This window comes from Xiphophorus hellerii, chromosome 20 (assembly GCF_003331165.1).
Source record: "Xiphophorus hellerii strain 12219 chromosome 20, Xiphophorus_hellerii-4.1, whole genome shotgun sequence".
Lineage (NCBI taxonomy): Eukaryota > Metazoa > Chordata > Actinopteri > Cyprinodontiformes > Poeciliidae > Xiphophorus > Xiphophorus hellerii.
The window spans coordinates 7,614,385-7,630,906 of NC_045691.1; the positions used below are offsets into that span (position 1 = coordinate 7,614,385).

At 38.7% G+C, this 16,522-nt stretch overlaps 2 protein-coding genes across 3 annotated transcripts in view; both read right to left on the reverse strand.

Annotated features, from left to right (window-relative positions):
* Window positions 1-1,420: 1,420 nt before the first annotated feature.
* On the reverse strand, window positions 1,421-10,353 carry hp1bp3 (heterochromatin protein 1, binding protein 3). 2 transcript variants are annotated; one of them, XM_032549778.1, is made up of 13 exons: window positions 10,223-10,353; window positions 9,729-9,809; window positions 9,236-9,395; window positions 7,999-8,067; window positions 7,728-7,884; window positions 7,499-7,642; window positions 6,603-6,662; window positions 5,694-5,833; window positions 4,855-4,945; window positions 4,519-4,678; window positions 3,187-3,298; window positions 2,949-3,101; window positions 1,421-2,862 (listed from the first exon to the last, which is right to left on the reverse strand). In XM_032549778.1, exons 2-13 carry the CDS (start codon window positions 9,793-9,795, stop codon window positions 2,277-2,279), a joined length of 1,899 nt encoding a protein of 632 aa, XP_032405669.1. In that variant the 5' UTR covers window positions 9,796-9,809; window positions 10,223-10,353; the 3' UTR covers window positions 1,421-2,276. The 2 variants fall into 2 exon arrangements, with proteins under 2 accessions (XP_032405669.1, XP_032405670.1); XM_032549779.1 differs by lacking the exon at window positions 7,999-8,067.
* A 1,791-nt stretch (window positions 10,354-12,144) lies between these two features.
* Window positions 12,145-16,522, reverse strand: part of LOC116710633 (eukaryotic translation initiation factor 4 gamma 3) — a 55,987-nt gene continuing 51,609 nt past the window's right edge. Inside the window, 7 exon segments of the mRNA XM_032549777.1 lie at window positions 12,145-13,148; window positions 14,459-14,605; window positions 14,718-14,799; window positions 15,272-15,418; window positions 15,605-15,703; window positions 15,959-16,040; window positions 16,158-16,283. Of these exon segments, the coding sequence (XP_032405668.1) occupies window positions 12,967-13,148; window positions 14,459-14,605; window positions 14,718-14,799; window positions 15,272-15,418; window positions 15,605-15,703; window positions 15,959-16,040; window positions 16,158-16,283 (865 nt within the window). The 3' untranslated portion in view covers window positions 12,145-12,966.

The window sequence follows — 16,522 nt, forward strand, 5'->3', positions numbered from 1 at the left end:
TTATCATTGAAACGGTAACCATTTCTGTAGTTATTTTAAAAAGCATAATCATAGACAGACATATTTCAAGTATTTATTTTAGTTAAATACATTATTATGACTCACAGTCAGGATCGCAGCTTCTGAGATACATGCCTCTGTCTTCAATCACCTCATTTACACATGCTGTTAAATACAGACAATGCTGACTGGAAATATTTTTTACGCCATTGATTTGGTGTAGTGTCACTCATCTTCCTCTTTGCTTTTTAAAACTTCGCGGCAGACAGATGCCCTGGTTTTGGACTTAATGAAACGCAGTGGACCACAGCCAGGACTTTGCTGCCCAATAATCATTAACTGTGGAAACCTGGACCCCGCCTCTCCAGTTTTCCTCGTTTTAATAATGAAATGCAAATTTGACCCTTATCTGAAAATAGGACTTTGAACCACTGTTTAACAGTTGAGTCATTGTCTCCTTGGTCTAGGTAAGATGCTTTTGACAATAGTTCAGGAGTGGCTTGACAAGAAACTGCGACAGATTGTAGCAAATGTAACTATTAAAATGGGTTTGTTAACAATCATCTTAATAGTCATCTGTTACATCATTTTCTTCAGCAGTTTTCCTTCCATGAATATGTTTGGGTGCAGCTAAGAGGTTCCTTTAGCTGATGAATGAATTTATCTATATAAATGAGCTTTCTTTTTCAAATTAAAGAATCTTAAAATGGTACACCAAGATCCAATTTCTGATACAAACCAATTTATTTTATAATTACTTCAGGACAAGAATGATGCCAGAATGGGTTCCTCAATTTTTTTCTCTAGACTTTTCCCTTCAGGGTTCACTTACTCCATGTTTGTGGTTTGCATATTTGATTTGGCTTAGGTTTTTATTGTCAGATTCCCTTCCCTGACACAATCCTCTACATTTATTCAAACCTGAAGAGATTCCAGGCACAAGGAATTGCTTGAACTGCTAGTTTGCCTGTGAAAACGGTTTTGATTATTTGCAAGTCAATCAATACACAGTACTTAAGTCACAAAACGTTGGACTGTTTTACTCATTTAAAATGATTAATAAAAAAACTAGTTTGCCTTGAACTAAATTTGGATACTGGAGATTTTGAAATAGGTTTATGATTGAATGAATAATGACATTTCTTTCTACTGCTAAAAGAAAGAAATGTCTTTAGAATAATGTGCTAAAGTTACATTATTCAAATGTGGCTTATTGCACTTAAGGGCAATATTACATTGAATGCAAGGTTCAAGTTAAAAAAAATAGAAAGGGAAAAAAGAGATTCAGCAAAACTCATGGAAAATAACAGTTAAAATCTGAAAATGTGGGTCACAAATCTGGAGACAGATTATCTTTTCTGCTCAAAGATACCCAGAGAGCAAATCAGATCCAAGCAGCTTACAAAAAAAACCAAACAGATTACAAATATAGCCATTTTATTAATGACTTGGAAAAAAAAAAAGCATAACACAGGGAATACATGCATGCAGGGTATGTGTGAGCTGGTATCCTCCATTTCTTACAATGCAAATTTATTATAATTTGGAACTAAATAACAGCTGTGAAGCTATTAAAACCAATGTATATGCTTGATTACATACAGACATATTATTTCATTTGTGATTTCAATATTAAGTGTTTTTTTCCCTCATTTAAATCAACAGGGCAGCTGGTTGAACATGAAACATTCCCAAAAGTATAAAGATTACAAATATGGATAAGATTTCAGACTCCAATCCTGTACTGGCCACACTGTACAGGATTGGAGTTTTAAGACACTGGACAACAGTCTAAATTTCTCTCTTTTATAGAGCAGCAACACTGACAGTCTAAGGTCTTTAACCTCTTAATAATAATAATAATAAAAATAAATCTGACACTTCCGCCTTAGAAAGAACACTGAACTCTCTTTTGTTGGGATTAGGAATGTGAGCCACCAGCACTGAGTGGATGAACACATACAAACAGAAGTCAAGACATGGTACTAGTTACAGTATGGTGAATTTTGCTATGCTTTCCCAAACTGGCAGCTTTAACGGCAAGACTAACCAAGCTGTTCTACACATCATGAAAAAAGTACTTCAACACACCCTCAATGCACGGCTAACGCAACTGTTAAGATAATGTTCTTACTCTACAGTAAAAAACAAAACAAAATGAACGTTAAAACTACAGCCCTCTAAAACAGAGAAAACAATGGTAAAAATAGAGAGAGCATTGAAACAAAGCTGCAGACTGTTCAGCACAGCCCAGTTTCTGGAAGGCGCTCATGGGTTCAGTATCTTCCTCTCTTGGACTTTCGAGCTGACTGTTTGCTGCTTTTCGGGTTTTTTTGGAGGTCCGCTTTCTTGGGAGGCGGAGGTTGTGCCTTTTTTTTGGGCCCACCTCTGGCTGCCTGCTTTTTGGGCGTGGGCTCCTTGGGCGTGGGGGGGGACGACTCTTGAACTTTGGGTCGCTTTGATCCGCTTTTCGTCGTCTCCTTTAGAACTTTCGGCTCCTCAGGGAAGGACTCCTCGGTTTTTATCCGCCTGGAACCACTTTTTGTCGTCGCCTTTTCAACTTTGGGCTCGTCCGGGGACGACTCTCTGGATGGGGGTTTCCTGGAGCCTTTTTTGCTTAGCTTTTTAACAGCTGGTGTTTTAGACTTTCTTGAAGGAGCCCCTTTCTTCACAGGTGTTGCTTTAGGTGTTGATACAGTTTCCTTTTTAGGTGGGTTCCTTCCCGATCTCACAGTTTTCTTGACAGGCGACTTCTTTGCAAGTGCTCGACCTTTACCTCCAGCCTTCGACTTACTGACGCTGCGGGGTTTCTTGGCTGGCGGAGGGCGCCGAGCCTTAGGTGGAGGCCTCTTGTTAGGTTTCCTAAGAGTGATTTCAAGAGTTAGATGCTGCAACAAAAAGTGTAAGCTTACTATGAAAAAAATAAAATTAAAAAAGTTTATAGTTACCTCTTACGAACTGGAGCCTCATCTTCTGACTCTTCTTCCTCAGATTCCTCTTCCTCCTCCTCATCTTCTTCGTCTGAAGAATCTGTAAACCGCTTCCGCTTGACTGTTTTTGTTGGAACATCTTTAAACTTGTCTGGATACAGTGTTGTAGGGCTATGACAATAACAAAAAGAAAAATCTATGCCTCAGTACATGTTAATATATTTAATTATTTTATATTTTTTAAGTTGTGGTTTACCTTGGATAAAACGGAAACGAGAGCTGATAAGTCCCTGTGAAACCGTGACCAGTTATCTGCTCCATCCAGCCCAGAACTTTACACTTGGTCAGAGTCCTCCTCAAATTGGCCACTGAAGAAGAGAGTTCCCATTTTAGTAACATATATCTGTTTAGGTTGTTTAAAAATGTATTTTAAAGGTGACTTATAATTATACTTCCAAGAACAAGTTTTGTATAGCCCATAGAACTAGCCAGACATGTTTATTAATTTTTTTTTGTACAAAATAATTCTTAGATAATTAGATTTTAGTGTCGTCAGTTTTGCCTATTTTGAGCTCCTTTCAGAATGAGCCGGTTTCAGGGCCTCTTGTCACTTTATGTCTAAATAAGCTGCTGCTGGCCACACCACTATACTCACTGTTTACACTTGCATGCAAAAATGGCTGCAAACAGTCGTGCAATTATACAACCATACATCTTTGATAAGCAGAAGTAGAGTCTTCTGCTCAACCAACAAAAATGCAGCAAGTGGTTTCGGAATGGCAAGTCAACAAACAAAGCACTCGTCTTTTTTAGCGCATACAGAAATAAAACCAGCTGACCAAACGTCCTGGAGCTCAGCTTGGGTTGCTAAGTAATGGGCAGGGCTTTGCTCAGGTTGCTTGGCAACAGGCTGTACTTTGCCTGTTAATTAGTAATATTGCATTCCAAAGGTTTCTGAAACCGCTAATTTTTCAGACACCATAAAACAAAAAACAGCTGGGTGTTTTTTTTTTAAACACTTTGTTTTCAGAAGTAGTAGAAACCCAAATGGAAGTACAAAATTGTGCAAAATGTGAATTTTACATAATAGGTTGCCTTTAAGTTCCAAGCAAAACTGGAATTAAGTTTATTGTCCACTAAGGCAAGAGTTTGTGTGACACAATGTAATTATATAAAAAAAGAAAACGAAAACAAGTGAAGACTTGTAAGTCTCACAATGCTCACTTTAAAATGGATTTCTTCAGATTAAAACTGGCTCTGCATGTTTTGAGGCTGATCAGTCATCCAGCACCTGTACACATGCCTGATCATGCTGAAACTTTATGAAAGGTTTAAGTGATAAGGTTTCTGAAGCAGTGGTCTTCCTTGAATGCATGAGGAAATCTCTTTGGTTGGTAAAATGCGTTTGACTGATGTTGACCATTATTGGAGATGCATGTTTGGTTTAAGTTCACCCTCATTTTGCAGGGATTTACTCTAAGAAGCCTCTAGGTTTAGTATCCACACTAACAGTGAAAATACTTAAGCATGTAATCCTTTTTAAGTTAGGCCAGCTGAGGACTGTGAACATGGACAGACAGGAACTTACCCAACAAGTTCTCCTTGACGTCCTTGTTGGAGTCTACGAGATATTTGCGCAGGGATGTAGTGCTGCAGGTTTTGGGCTCATTCATAGCTGTGATCGCAACCGTGATAGCATCTTCCAACGTGCTGCCTTTCAGCTGAGACTCTTTGGCAGCTCGCTTCAGCTGGGAAGGAAACAATACAGGAGACATGAACAAATGTAACTTTGACAACATTTGCATAATAGAACAGCAACAGTAAAAAAAAAGTACATGGAAAAATAATCATGGTTTTTTTCAATAAATAGCTTCATTTGGAAAATGCTAACATGGTGAGATTAGAGGAGTATTTGGAGATTTACCTGGAAGGTTCCTCTCGCTCCTGTCCCTGTGATTTGCTCCAGGTGTCCTTTCTCTACCGCCCTTACCAGGGCTGTCTTCAGTAGATCAGGCCTTAGATAAAAACAAGGCTATCAACTCAACTCATCTAATCAAAGGACAAATCTTATAGTAGATTCCCATCTCCCCAATTATTCCTTTAGCTGTAATGGTGTGATTCATGAGGATTTGGTTCATCGAGAGTTCGATATATTGAATCAATTATAGGAACAGCCTGATTTACGCAACGTGTGACAATATTTAGGTCTTTTGTGGGCAAAGATGGAAAAATAGCGGAGTAATAATGTTACCCTACAACAAGTAAGACATGTTTATGTTTCAAATATATTCAGGAGTTTTGGAGCTATGATGCACTGATGTTGACAGCCAAAATGAATATTGATGTTATGGCCATTAACCGATATTTCCAAATATTGCCTAAATTTCAACACATTGGGAAAAAAAACCAACTCCAGACTAACATGACTAATCTTGGACCCTCCAAAAACACATGTCAAAAAGATGGAAATAAATATAACTTGTTAATTTTGGCCCAGTTTTATTTAATTGGACAAATTAAATAAATTTAAAAAAAAGACCAACATCTGCTGATACCGATGTCGATGTCAATATAGTGTGCATCCCTAAACTAAAGTTTGCAGGACAGTGTCTGCAAGATCAGAGTTGGAGATCCCTGTAAGAACCATTTACCAATCTTAATTTTAAAGGAGATTTGTAATAATTGTAACATGTGGCTTTTACTGGACAATGTGGAAAACAAAGGTTAGGGAGAGCTGAGCACCCCGAGGGATCCCTGTCACACCTGTTTTCAATGTTGAGGCTGGGGAAGTGCTGCTCCAGATACTTCTTGATCAGATTGTAAGAGGCCTCTTTGGGCTCACAGAGCCGAGTGATGATGAGAGGAAGGGCGTCTCCCAGAGGCTCCTGCTTCGGAACGCCTTTCTAGAAACGTTGCGAGATGGAGCAGAATTAGATCTGAGCGCAGATCAGATCTAGTACGAGACCATACACTATGTGCTGACAATCAATCAATTTTGAGTAACTAAGCCACACTAATATTTTCTTCCCTCTTCACAAATTAAAAATGTTTCACAAATTGTGTTTTAAAAACTCTGCAATCAATACCCAGATATGACCAGCCACCATTTTGTTGACTAATTAACATTAAATGTGATCAGCATAACTACAGGATGTAAGGCTTAAATAAATTATTGGTAAACCACAACTGTATAACAGTAACTGGATAACACTTTACAAAAGACATATCACATTGTGGAACAATATGTCAACAGTTTTAATATTATGAGAGCTCATGCCATAAAATTGAGATGTGACTGTTGATGCAAAACAAACAAATAAAACCCCCCCCAGCAATTTTCAGTAACTGGCCCTTTAAACTTTAAATGTACTTTTTCAAATCAGGAAAGCACCACAAGAGTTACTAAGTCACACCAACATTCTGCTGTAAACTTAAAGCTTCTTGTTATCTGCTGCCACATGGAAGTTTTAAGGTCACCTAGAGGCTTTACTTGGACCAGAGTGTGGGTACTTTTCATTCTCCAACAGCTAAATATAAACATGAGCAAATCTGACTTTAATGTGGACCCAATATAGACAAAAAAATTGTTTGAGAACTTGAGACAGCACACAGTTTATTCCAGGAAACAGTCCAGCTTAAAAAGGTTGTAAGGACGTTTCTACGGTAACACACCTTAGATTGGGGAAGCGCTTTTCCAATGGCGAAGGTTCCTGAAAGGCCTTTACCCTTCAGCTGTGAGACAGGGAAAACACAAATGAGGATTTATTTATAAGCCTGTGACAGTTAGCCCAAGGTCGACAACAATAAAATTACAAATGAACATTTGCAACAAATTAGAGGCTTAATCTTCTAGATAAGTGAAGACTGTAAGGATGGACAGAAAGTGTACATATAATTGTACTGAACATCTAAACTCATTTGAACATCAATAAAGTGTTTTAGTATTGGCACCCCTACCACATAAAACAAAGGTGCAACCATAAATAAATAAATAAGTCTAGCGCTAGCTGGAGAAATGAGTCGTGTTCTTTTGCCAAAAGAACACAACAAAAGAGAAAGCCTAAAAAACAAACATCTCACGCTACTCCATTTTTGTTTACATTTCATAAAGTTGTGATCAGCATCTTCTTCAAATGTTTTTATTTTGTTTTCTTTAATAGTTCTTGGTGCAGTATAAAAAACACCTTTAGCATAAGCTTTTCCTGACTTTATTTTTATGCTACTTTTTGAGATCTTTTAACCCATTTCCTCATAAAAGTAGGTTCTATTGCAGTGCTTTGATTTTACAGATCTGTCAGATATTAAGACTGAAATGTGACAAGTGAAACTAAAGGTTTACTCATGATTTGCTAGAGGGCACTTGGGGGAGTTACCTTTTTCACACAGGGACAGGTAGGTTTGGATAGCTCTGTCCCTTAGCAAATTAAATAATATAAAAATAATTTTTCTTTACTGAAGTTATTTTTGTCCGACAAAAATTAGTGTGATAAAAAAAAAAATTACACCAATCTACGAAAGGGCACAACCCTTTTCAAAAGTGTTGTAGGAGAAGTTTAAAAACATTTTACCTGTTTGATGGTGCCCTTTTCCAAGTGTTTCTTCATTGATTTCTTGATTAGAGTCTTCTTCTTGTGAAATTCCATCCCTGGGTATTTTTTCAACATATATTTCATGACGGACTGGAAGGACATCCCAGACCTCTCATTGGAGGACTGCAAGGGAAACAAAAAGTATTCAAAGAAACAAATGCTGCCAAAAGACGACCAAGACCAAGATGAGCTCAGAGTTGGTACACACCCCTATTGCTTCGACAAGGACGTTTTCCACTTTGTTCTGCGTGCCTGCAAAGTTGGACACGGGGATTTTTTTGTGTGTGGTGACGCTAGCCCATGCAGGAATTGTCCGTTTCACCTTCTTGGATTTGGATTTCTTATGCTTGACGCCATCTTTCATCCTGCCACCAGAAGGAGCAACACAAGTTCAGTGAAGGAGGATGGGTCAGTGCGGTTCAAGCGATATTTCACTGTGATCGTTACCACCCTTATCCTTATCTTTATCACATCCTCACCTTAGAAGGAGAACATAGCAGTGTGTTGAGCACTGTCCAGCCGCGCAGTCCTGGCATTTCACATTATGTCTGTTTGTCACCGGCAAGAGAGACAAAATTAAGTTTCAGAACATCGGTCTCAATGACCACAACGGTAATTTGAGCTGAAATGCCACCAATCCAAGAGCTGACAGACGCAAAATTACTTATTGAAGTCTGGGAGAAGAGGAGGAGGAAGAGGGTAAAGTTTACAAAAAGAGTTAATCAAATATTACCCAAGTGCCTTCATCTAACAGTTTATGAACAAAACAGAATTGCAGCTAATATTTCCAAGAGTTAATTGTTGTCAAGTTTCCATAAAATTTGCGCTTTACTTTTTTAAATGGCTAGTGTGGCTATTAAGAGTTAAAGATTAATATGTTTGAAATATTACCACTGAATAGTACAGGTGCAAGTAATTACTGCAAAATCTTATTGTAAAGCCAACGCTATCCTCTGTGCACTAAAGTTCATTGTAACCGTTTTATCATTTTATAACCCTTTCTTTGTTTTTAGTGAGACAATTTGCCCAGAGACAATGGATGAAAAACAGCCAGTTGGCTAATTCTGATGCATTTACAGCAAAGTTAATGTACATTGTCCCTGCCAAATAAATAAATATCTTTAAAAACAGAATGCCCTAATGGATAACAAGGCTTAGTTTCAGCACATCAGCTTGTTTTTCAAAGTTCCACTTAGTGGTTTTTGTTGTTCCAATTAAAAATAATTTAAACTTTACAATAATGCAGACAGTCAAGCATATGGGCTGAGACTGCAGACCTGCCAACTTGTAAAACGCAGAATAATCTGTTCTGCATGAAAAAATAAATTAAAAAAACCAAGAGAAGAAAAATCACAAGGACGCAGATTGATGCTGCTCCAAAAATAAACTTTTGTTGCATTGAACTGTGCAGTGACAAACCCTAGTGGGCAGACACTTCCTGTCCAAAGAAAACAAACCAAAGATAGAGGACATTGTCTTCTCCTCCTGGACTCCTCCAAGACTGTGAGCACATCCGTCAGTTTGACTAATCTAGTGCAGGGAAATGGTTGTGGCTGTGACAGGACTTCACATCTTTTAGGAATGGGGACACTGCAACCACGTGAGCAGTCAGCTGTCATCCAGCAGAGGTAAGGATAATTTAAAAAGATAAAAGTGCTATCAAAGTGAAATATCGCAGGGTTTTCACTTGCAACCCGGGTCTAGGCCGTAACTCACTCTTTCCCGTCTCCAAGTTCCTCCTTTGTCTCCAGGGGTCCGTCTTCTGCCTTCTCCTCGGTCTCTCCATCGCCCGATGCCTCCCCCTCTGCTGGGGCAGCTGAAGATGCAGCCTGCTCTTTATCAGCAGGGGGCGACTCTCCAGATGAGGCCTCTTGTTCTTTGAAGTCAAAAAACAAACGGAACAATGAAGTAACAGCGAATATATATTTTTTGCAGTAATATAAATGAACTGAAATGTATATATCCAGATGTTGAACTAAAACTTAAAAAAATGGAGTTATTCTATCTGATGAAATACTGTTAATGTGAATGTTATAAACTGTAAAGAAAAGTGTAAATAGTGAATAATAGCACCATGTTGAAGTTAAGATCAATCCTAAAACAGAGTAGTGTGGGCCGAGCTCTTAGTGAGATATTCGTGGGTGGTGCTGCTCAGGGGTCCACGGATAGGGGAGGGGAGGAGACGAGGGATGTCCGACCCCGGCCTCACCTTTCTCTGCAGCCGCAGAGGGAGCCTTCTCCTGGGTTGGAGTTGCGGCTGCTCGGCGAATCGGCATCACAGACGATTATTCTGAACGAAAAGGAGAAGCCATATGCATGAGCATGAACATTTGTTTATGTGCGTGCTTCCAACGAGCCAAACCCACTTCATTCATTTCCTCCACCTGAAACTAGAGGTGCAATTCGCCTCTCGCGAAAAGCACGACCCCCTTCAAAACCCGCGTCAACAACCCCTCATAACCGCCAGCTTTACACAAACCCATCCCGTCCGCTCCAAACAATGAGCTGCAATTTTTTTTTTTTTCGCCACATTCGCCATTTTGTCCGTGGGGTTGGGAGCACAGTAATGGCGTCGCACAAGGCACATAAAATTCATTTCAGTTGCACGGAGCAAAAACTCCACAAGCAGCGGCTTTTCCGAGCATGAAATCGATGCAAATTAATGTTCAGCAAAAAATGTATTGCAACACAAAGCAAGCTTACCTTTCACTGCGCTGCTGACAAGTGAAATAGCTTCAGGTGAGATTTCTGCAGGATCCTTTATTTCGAATTCTCCGTTAACGAGCCCCGCCCCACTCGGACCGCTGATGACGTGCGGTGTCACGCTGCACGTCAGAAGATTCAAATCATAATAATAACAAAAAAAAGTGCTTTTATGGCTGAAATAAAAAAAAATAAAACTACCGTTTTTTCCCCAATAATCAAGTACAGCCGGAAATACGGTTTTAATATGACAGTTTAGCTGCAGAGAAAAAAAATAATCAGAGCATTTTCCGGTTTTTTCAAGGTCTTTGAACGTGTCTTATCTGGTGACTAGACCGCTTGTTCAGAAGATTGGTGCCCAACACAAGCAATATACTAGCGATGCTTGAGATTTTTACAGCAACAGTTTTTGGCAATCATTTTTTATTTCCCTTTGGGGGGTGAATGTAGTGTTTTTTGAATTTGAATTGAAGATGACAAATATGGATTATTCCATCCCTTATTCAGTTGGAGTCATTAATAGGTCAGCGTCAAATGACTTAAAACAAATAAAGTCCACTGAAATTTTTTACAAGTTCCAGACTGAAAGCAGTCGTTATATAAAAAAACAACAACATATTTTTAAATCCAAACACCCAGTCATCTCGGTGTGAATAGAGCCCCCTAGTGGTCTGTCACAACATCAAATTTTTTTTGGACAATAAAATTAAGAAGTCATTCTTTTCTAACTTATTTCCCAGGAAGACTCTCTTGGTAACCATCTTTATCATTATCATATCAGATCTGTTTGTAGAGCTAAGAGTGAAAGAAAAATGCCTTGGATAAAATATCCAAGGTAGTAGGCCTATAATAGAACTCATTTCTGTCGCTTGTATCTGGAATCTCGCATGATCCTTATTTCACCATGCTCACAGGTAATAATTGCAACATAGGACCATTAAACTGAGAGCTTTCATGTAAATACATGTAGAACAAGACATAATTTTCTGTTGGAGATCAAGTGAAACCCAGCGTTCTCAAAATGTTTGTCAACCTAAAAACTCTAAAAGGTGCAGTAGGTAATTTTTATTAAAAGATATGTTTTTTTCACATATTTGTTAGAACTGTCCCTATGTCCTCCAGTAGAAAACAACACAGATAATCTGTGGAAAATAATTGAGCTCCCCTGCCGCCTCATTGTGGTCCTACTGCCATTTGTAGCAATGCACTGCTCCCTGTATGAAACGACCAATCAGAGCCAAAAGGAGGGTCATATTCTACTGTCAGGACATAGCGGACAGTTTTAAAAATGAGTATCTGTATTTTCAATTCTGAAGCTTTCAACTGATTCTTTCCGTAACAAAACATGAAAGTAAATATGTACATAAAGGCATATTTCTGAAGAAAAACCTGGTGGTCAAGTGAGACAAGCATAAACCTATTAAATCTTTAAAATATCATGATTTTATAGACACAGCTCCTGATAATTATCCATATTATCTTATTAAATTAAAATGTGTTAGGACTTCCCTAAACCCAAAGTTGCCACTTTAACTGATCGTATTGAAGTAGGAGGTTGAAAACAAGAACATGCTCATTGTTAATATTCTGGATTCGGTGTGAACTTGCACTTAAAAATTGTCGCTTAAAATTTGCTAATAAGCTGTCAGGAAACTCCTTAGCTGTTCTGTTGTTTAATGGTGTACAGTAAATATGTATATGGCAACAGTATTTATGAAATGAAAACCCATTTTGTGACATAAAAGCCACTATCTCAAAAAATGTAATAATTGCAAAACATCTGACTGAGTGGAGATTAAATTAGGATTTTCACTGCTGCTCTTTTCTCCATCCAAACCTGAACACACCACACACCCCGCAGTCATCAGAAGCGACCTCTGTAAGCCACACCTCCCACAACAATGAGTCACAAGAATCAAAACCTTTTAAATACATTTTTTGTCTTTAATGTATTTACAAGCTTTACTCTGCTCTGTAGGTCGGAAGAAGTATTACAAGCATCTTGTTTTCAGCGACCCTGGCCTTTAGCTTTTGAATGCTGAACTTTTGTTCTTTATCACTTTGTTCATCTGCGCAACTTGATAAGTTCTGATTTGCATCACTTCCTAGACGCATATTTTCCCTCTCTTGAGGTGTTCATAACGCAGAGTGAGCCAAGGCAGAAGAAAATAACTTCCTGGTAATGACAAGATGACCTTTGACCAACAGAGTTATGAGTTCTTGTCTATTCACTCCTTTCTTTCATTTCTGCTTCCCCTTCATCCTAAAATAAAGATGCTTTTTACCCTGTTCTCAACCAGAGTGAAATCCAGGGAGGATATTTATCTCACAATTATTTTGTTATTATAAGTAATTATATTGTTATTTCTGTTGTCGCGTTCTTGTTGTGAGCATCTGCAAATGTTAAATAATTTTCGTATTTGCAGTCCTTAAAAAAATAATAAATTAAGGAGTCCAGAACCTATTTATCTTTAAGTCTCTTCTTAAAAAGTAACAAAAAAAGTAAGTTAAAATTTAAAACAAAAATATTTTCTATGTATGATACAGTATTTAGTGCTTCCATCGTTGGAATCCAAACTGAAGATGGCGGTAGGCTTCAGGACTGTACCGCAGGGGGAGGGAAAACAAAACAAAAACAAAGTTCCAGCCGTAAACACGTCGCCCTGTCCGTGCAGCCACTTGAAAAATTTGTTCTGCTGTTAAGGATGCCGTTCCACTACGCCGTGTCCCGGGAGTCGCCCTTGTCAATTATCCTCCGACTCCTCCTCGGCTTCCCGCAGCCAGGTGAAGAACGCCGTGACGGACTTGAGGGCCACGCCCTTGCCGTCCTGCTCGGCAGGGTCTTTGCTCGACTCCCACTTGTAGAAAGCGTCCTCTGAGATGACGTCCTCATCATACAGACAGTCGAAGAACATCCGGAGAAGGTCTGCAAGAGAGCAGAAACGCTGAACCTCGATTCCCTCCCACATCTTCCCTCCATATCTATGATCAACACATGCTTTACAAAAACATTTTATGCAAAATATTTTTTGTCTTTACGTGAAAGCTGCAGTATGAAACTTTTATAAACAATATGCTTTTGACATATTAGCTAAAACTGTCACTATGTTGTGACAGTATAATTTGATTCAATCAAAAAAAAAAAATATAATAATTGAGCTCCTCTGCATCCGTCCTGTTGTCCTACTGCCATCTGCAAAAATACATCTGCAGTCAGAAACAACCAATCAGAGAAGGAGTAGGTCAATAATCCTCGTGTTCATGCTGCTTACACTTCCCTCTTGCTCTCTGCCAGTCTACAGCTAGTTCCCCACATCAGAGTTCGTCATGAATTCTCAGGGTAGTTACCATGGCTACCGATTATGGTGGATAAACACTTTCCCTTTAACAGTAAATTGTTTCTCTGTTATTGACACAGCTACGGTGCATACACAAGTGATTGAGAGCGCTAAGACCCTCCTCCTGGATCTGATTGATTGTTTCTGACATTGTGGTGTATTTCTGCGGGTAGCTGTAGGACCACAAGGAAAAGGTAGAGCTCAATTTCTTCAATTTGTGATAGTTTTAACAAATATGTAAAAATAAATGCGCATAAAAGTTACAGCCTGCTTTCCTTTCATTAAAGACTATAACACTGAGGACATTTTGTTTGCGTTCCTGCTATTCTAAATATTAAGGGATATCACACATTTTTCATGCCCAAATTTAATACTTTTCACACAAAATGTCAAAGATTTTTGTGGTTTTCATGAAATTCTGGATAACAAAACATTTGCCTATTTTGGGTTTGTGAGTTGCACGTTTGAAACCTCAACCAACAACACACACTTAATCTGAATTAATTACTAACTGATTAAATTCTCCGTGAGTAGCTAAAAAAAAACTAAACGATCAATAAAATGAGCAAAAACCAAAGCTGTGAAAAGATGTCAGTTAGAGATAAATCTGTCAATGCATTAAACCCTATTTATCTGTCTAAAAAAGATGTTGATATTTTAGGAGGTGGTATTTTAAACATAAACAAATTTTTATACTTTCAAGTCTGTACAAGCCCTATTTTGTGCTTTTTGATTTTATAAGGTAAAAGGTAAATAAATTGTAAAGCCTAATACTGAAAACTTTGTAGTTAACAGCAATTTTTTTATAATATCTATAACATCTGTGTTCAGTACTAATCACCCTCTTATGTTTTAAGGATTAAAACCATGGCAATATTTGCTTTGTTTGAGCACTTACTTGGAGGCTGATCGAGGGAAACGATCAGCGCCTGAAGTGCATAAAGTGCTTGCAGCTGTCGCTCAGTGTCTGAGTTAAGGTACTTGAGTAAAACAGGCAACCTCTTCTGGATGATGGCCGTGTCCACACGACAGTTAGGGTTCTCATCTGTGGGCGAAGTGCAAGAGGCAGGGTTGGTGCATGGAAGGCTGCTCTGCTTGGATTTTGCCGCTGCGTACATGCAGACATTAACGAAGCGTCTCTTCGTTAAAGTGCTTACCTTTCACTGCTGCTTTACACACGGCCGTCATCAAAGCCCTCAGGAAGGGAGACGAGCTCGCCTGGGACTCATCCAGGTTTGCCTGGAGAGAAAAACTAAATCAGCTCAGATAGTTCATGCCACTAACGAAAAGAAAACTAGTTGGAAAGAAAGTTTTTTTAAAAACACACGTGTGGATATTCGGCTGGTTGACTGCGCTGCCAACTCCATGTGAAACTTTAATGGAAGCATTAGCGTTAGCAGTGCTCTTCAGACTACAAAAAAAGCACTTAAAGGGGATTAAATAACTGAAGTGCATGTGACAGAGTACAGCTGATAGAATACCACAGCTCTTCTTTAAGTACTTCATAGAAATACAAAGGCAATATTGACTTGGCTCCTCCTCCTTTTAACCAACTGACATCATAAACAGATTTTTTGTCAATATGATTTTGATATATTGGAAATAGTTCAATATAAACGGTAATCAGTCAAGTATGAGATTGTAAATGTTGTGAATTGGTGTGATATAAATAAACCCAACTGGTCTTCTGGGTGATTTTAAAGTGGCGTACCTCTACCCAGTCGAAGATCTGCTCGTCGCTCGCCATGTCCTCCAGGAGGAGCTTCTCTAGCTGCCGACGCAGCTCCTCAGGAGACAAGATCCTTTTGGTCTGCACCTCCTCAGGACTCGAACCTTCAGACTGAAGGAACTGGAGTTTCTGTTTGGAACAAAATAAAAATAAAAAGGAGAGGAGAGGAGTGACAAGGATGAAACAGATAGAAGAACATCTGAGTGAATGGAAACGGTAAAAGACTTAAACCGGTAAAATAATAATAATAATAAAAAAATAAAAAAATGTTTTCTCAGATGAGGGATCTACAGCTCCTTTTTTTAACTTCCAAACCTGTTGTGAGATGAAAGCCTGGACATCCTCGCCTTCTGGTAGCAGGTCGGTCCAGTTCAGGCCCGATTCCCTCCATAATGATCCCACATTCCTATGGCTCTGTCAAAACAAAACACAACAACATCCATTTTTTCTGTCTGGACTGTGTCTTGTTTACCTCACTTAGCCAAAAATGGATAGTAATTCAATATAGTAGAATTGTAGTAAATCAAACTAAATGCTATGAATAAAAGTTCATAAAAGGTAAAAACTTGATGGTTTATTGTAGAAAATTGTTCACCTATTTTGTTATAACTAAACATGCTACAAAAATGAGTGTCAGGTGACATAAAAAAAAAACCTTGTGCTGCGTACCATTTGTTTGCATAGTATGTGCAGTATTTCAGATATTAAGATCCCAGCTCTTCCAACAGGAAGCAAAGGTTTGCTTAATTCACTGTAAACAGACAAAAAGGAGTCATGAAGGTTATGTAAAAAGGTGGAACACAGAAAAAATACGCACTTTCTTTCTGGATAAACATGTGAAACACTCATGCAGGATCGGCTGGACCACCTGAAGAGCTCTCTCATAGAGAAGCATCCGTCCTTCAGCAAAGGGCTGAGCAGCTCAGCCAGGTACAGCCATATGTGGGGAATGTCGATGGCCATGTCGTCGGCCAGCTCCAACGTGTCTGCAAACCTGAGGAACCGCAAACAGCAGCAAAGCTTAGAAATAGAAGGTTCAAAATGAAATTAAGATGGAAGACACACTTTTCAGAGAACATCTGAAGGTCTGAAGTTTTTCTTTTAATTATTTGTGTAACTACTTGCGGAGAAGACAAATAGTTACACTTGTCTTCACCGACAAGCCATTTCGATTAGTTTGGTAATCGCCATTACCAAACTAATCTCCATTAATTTCTAGCAAAAATGGTTACT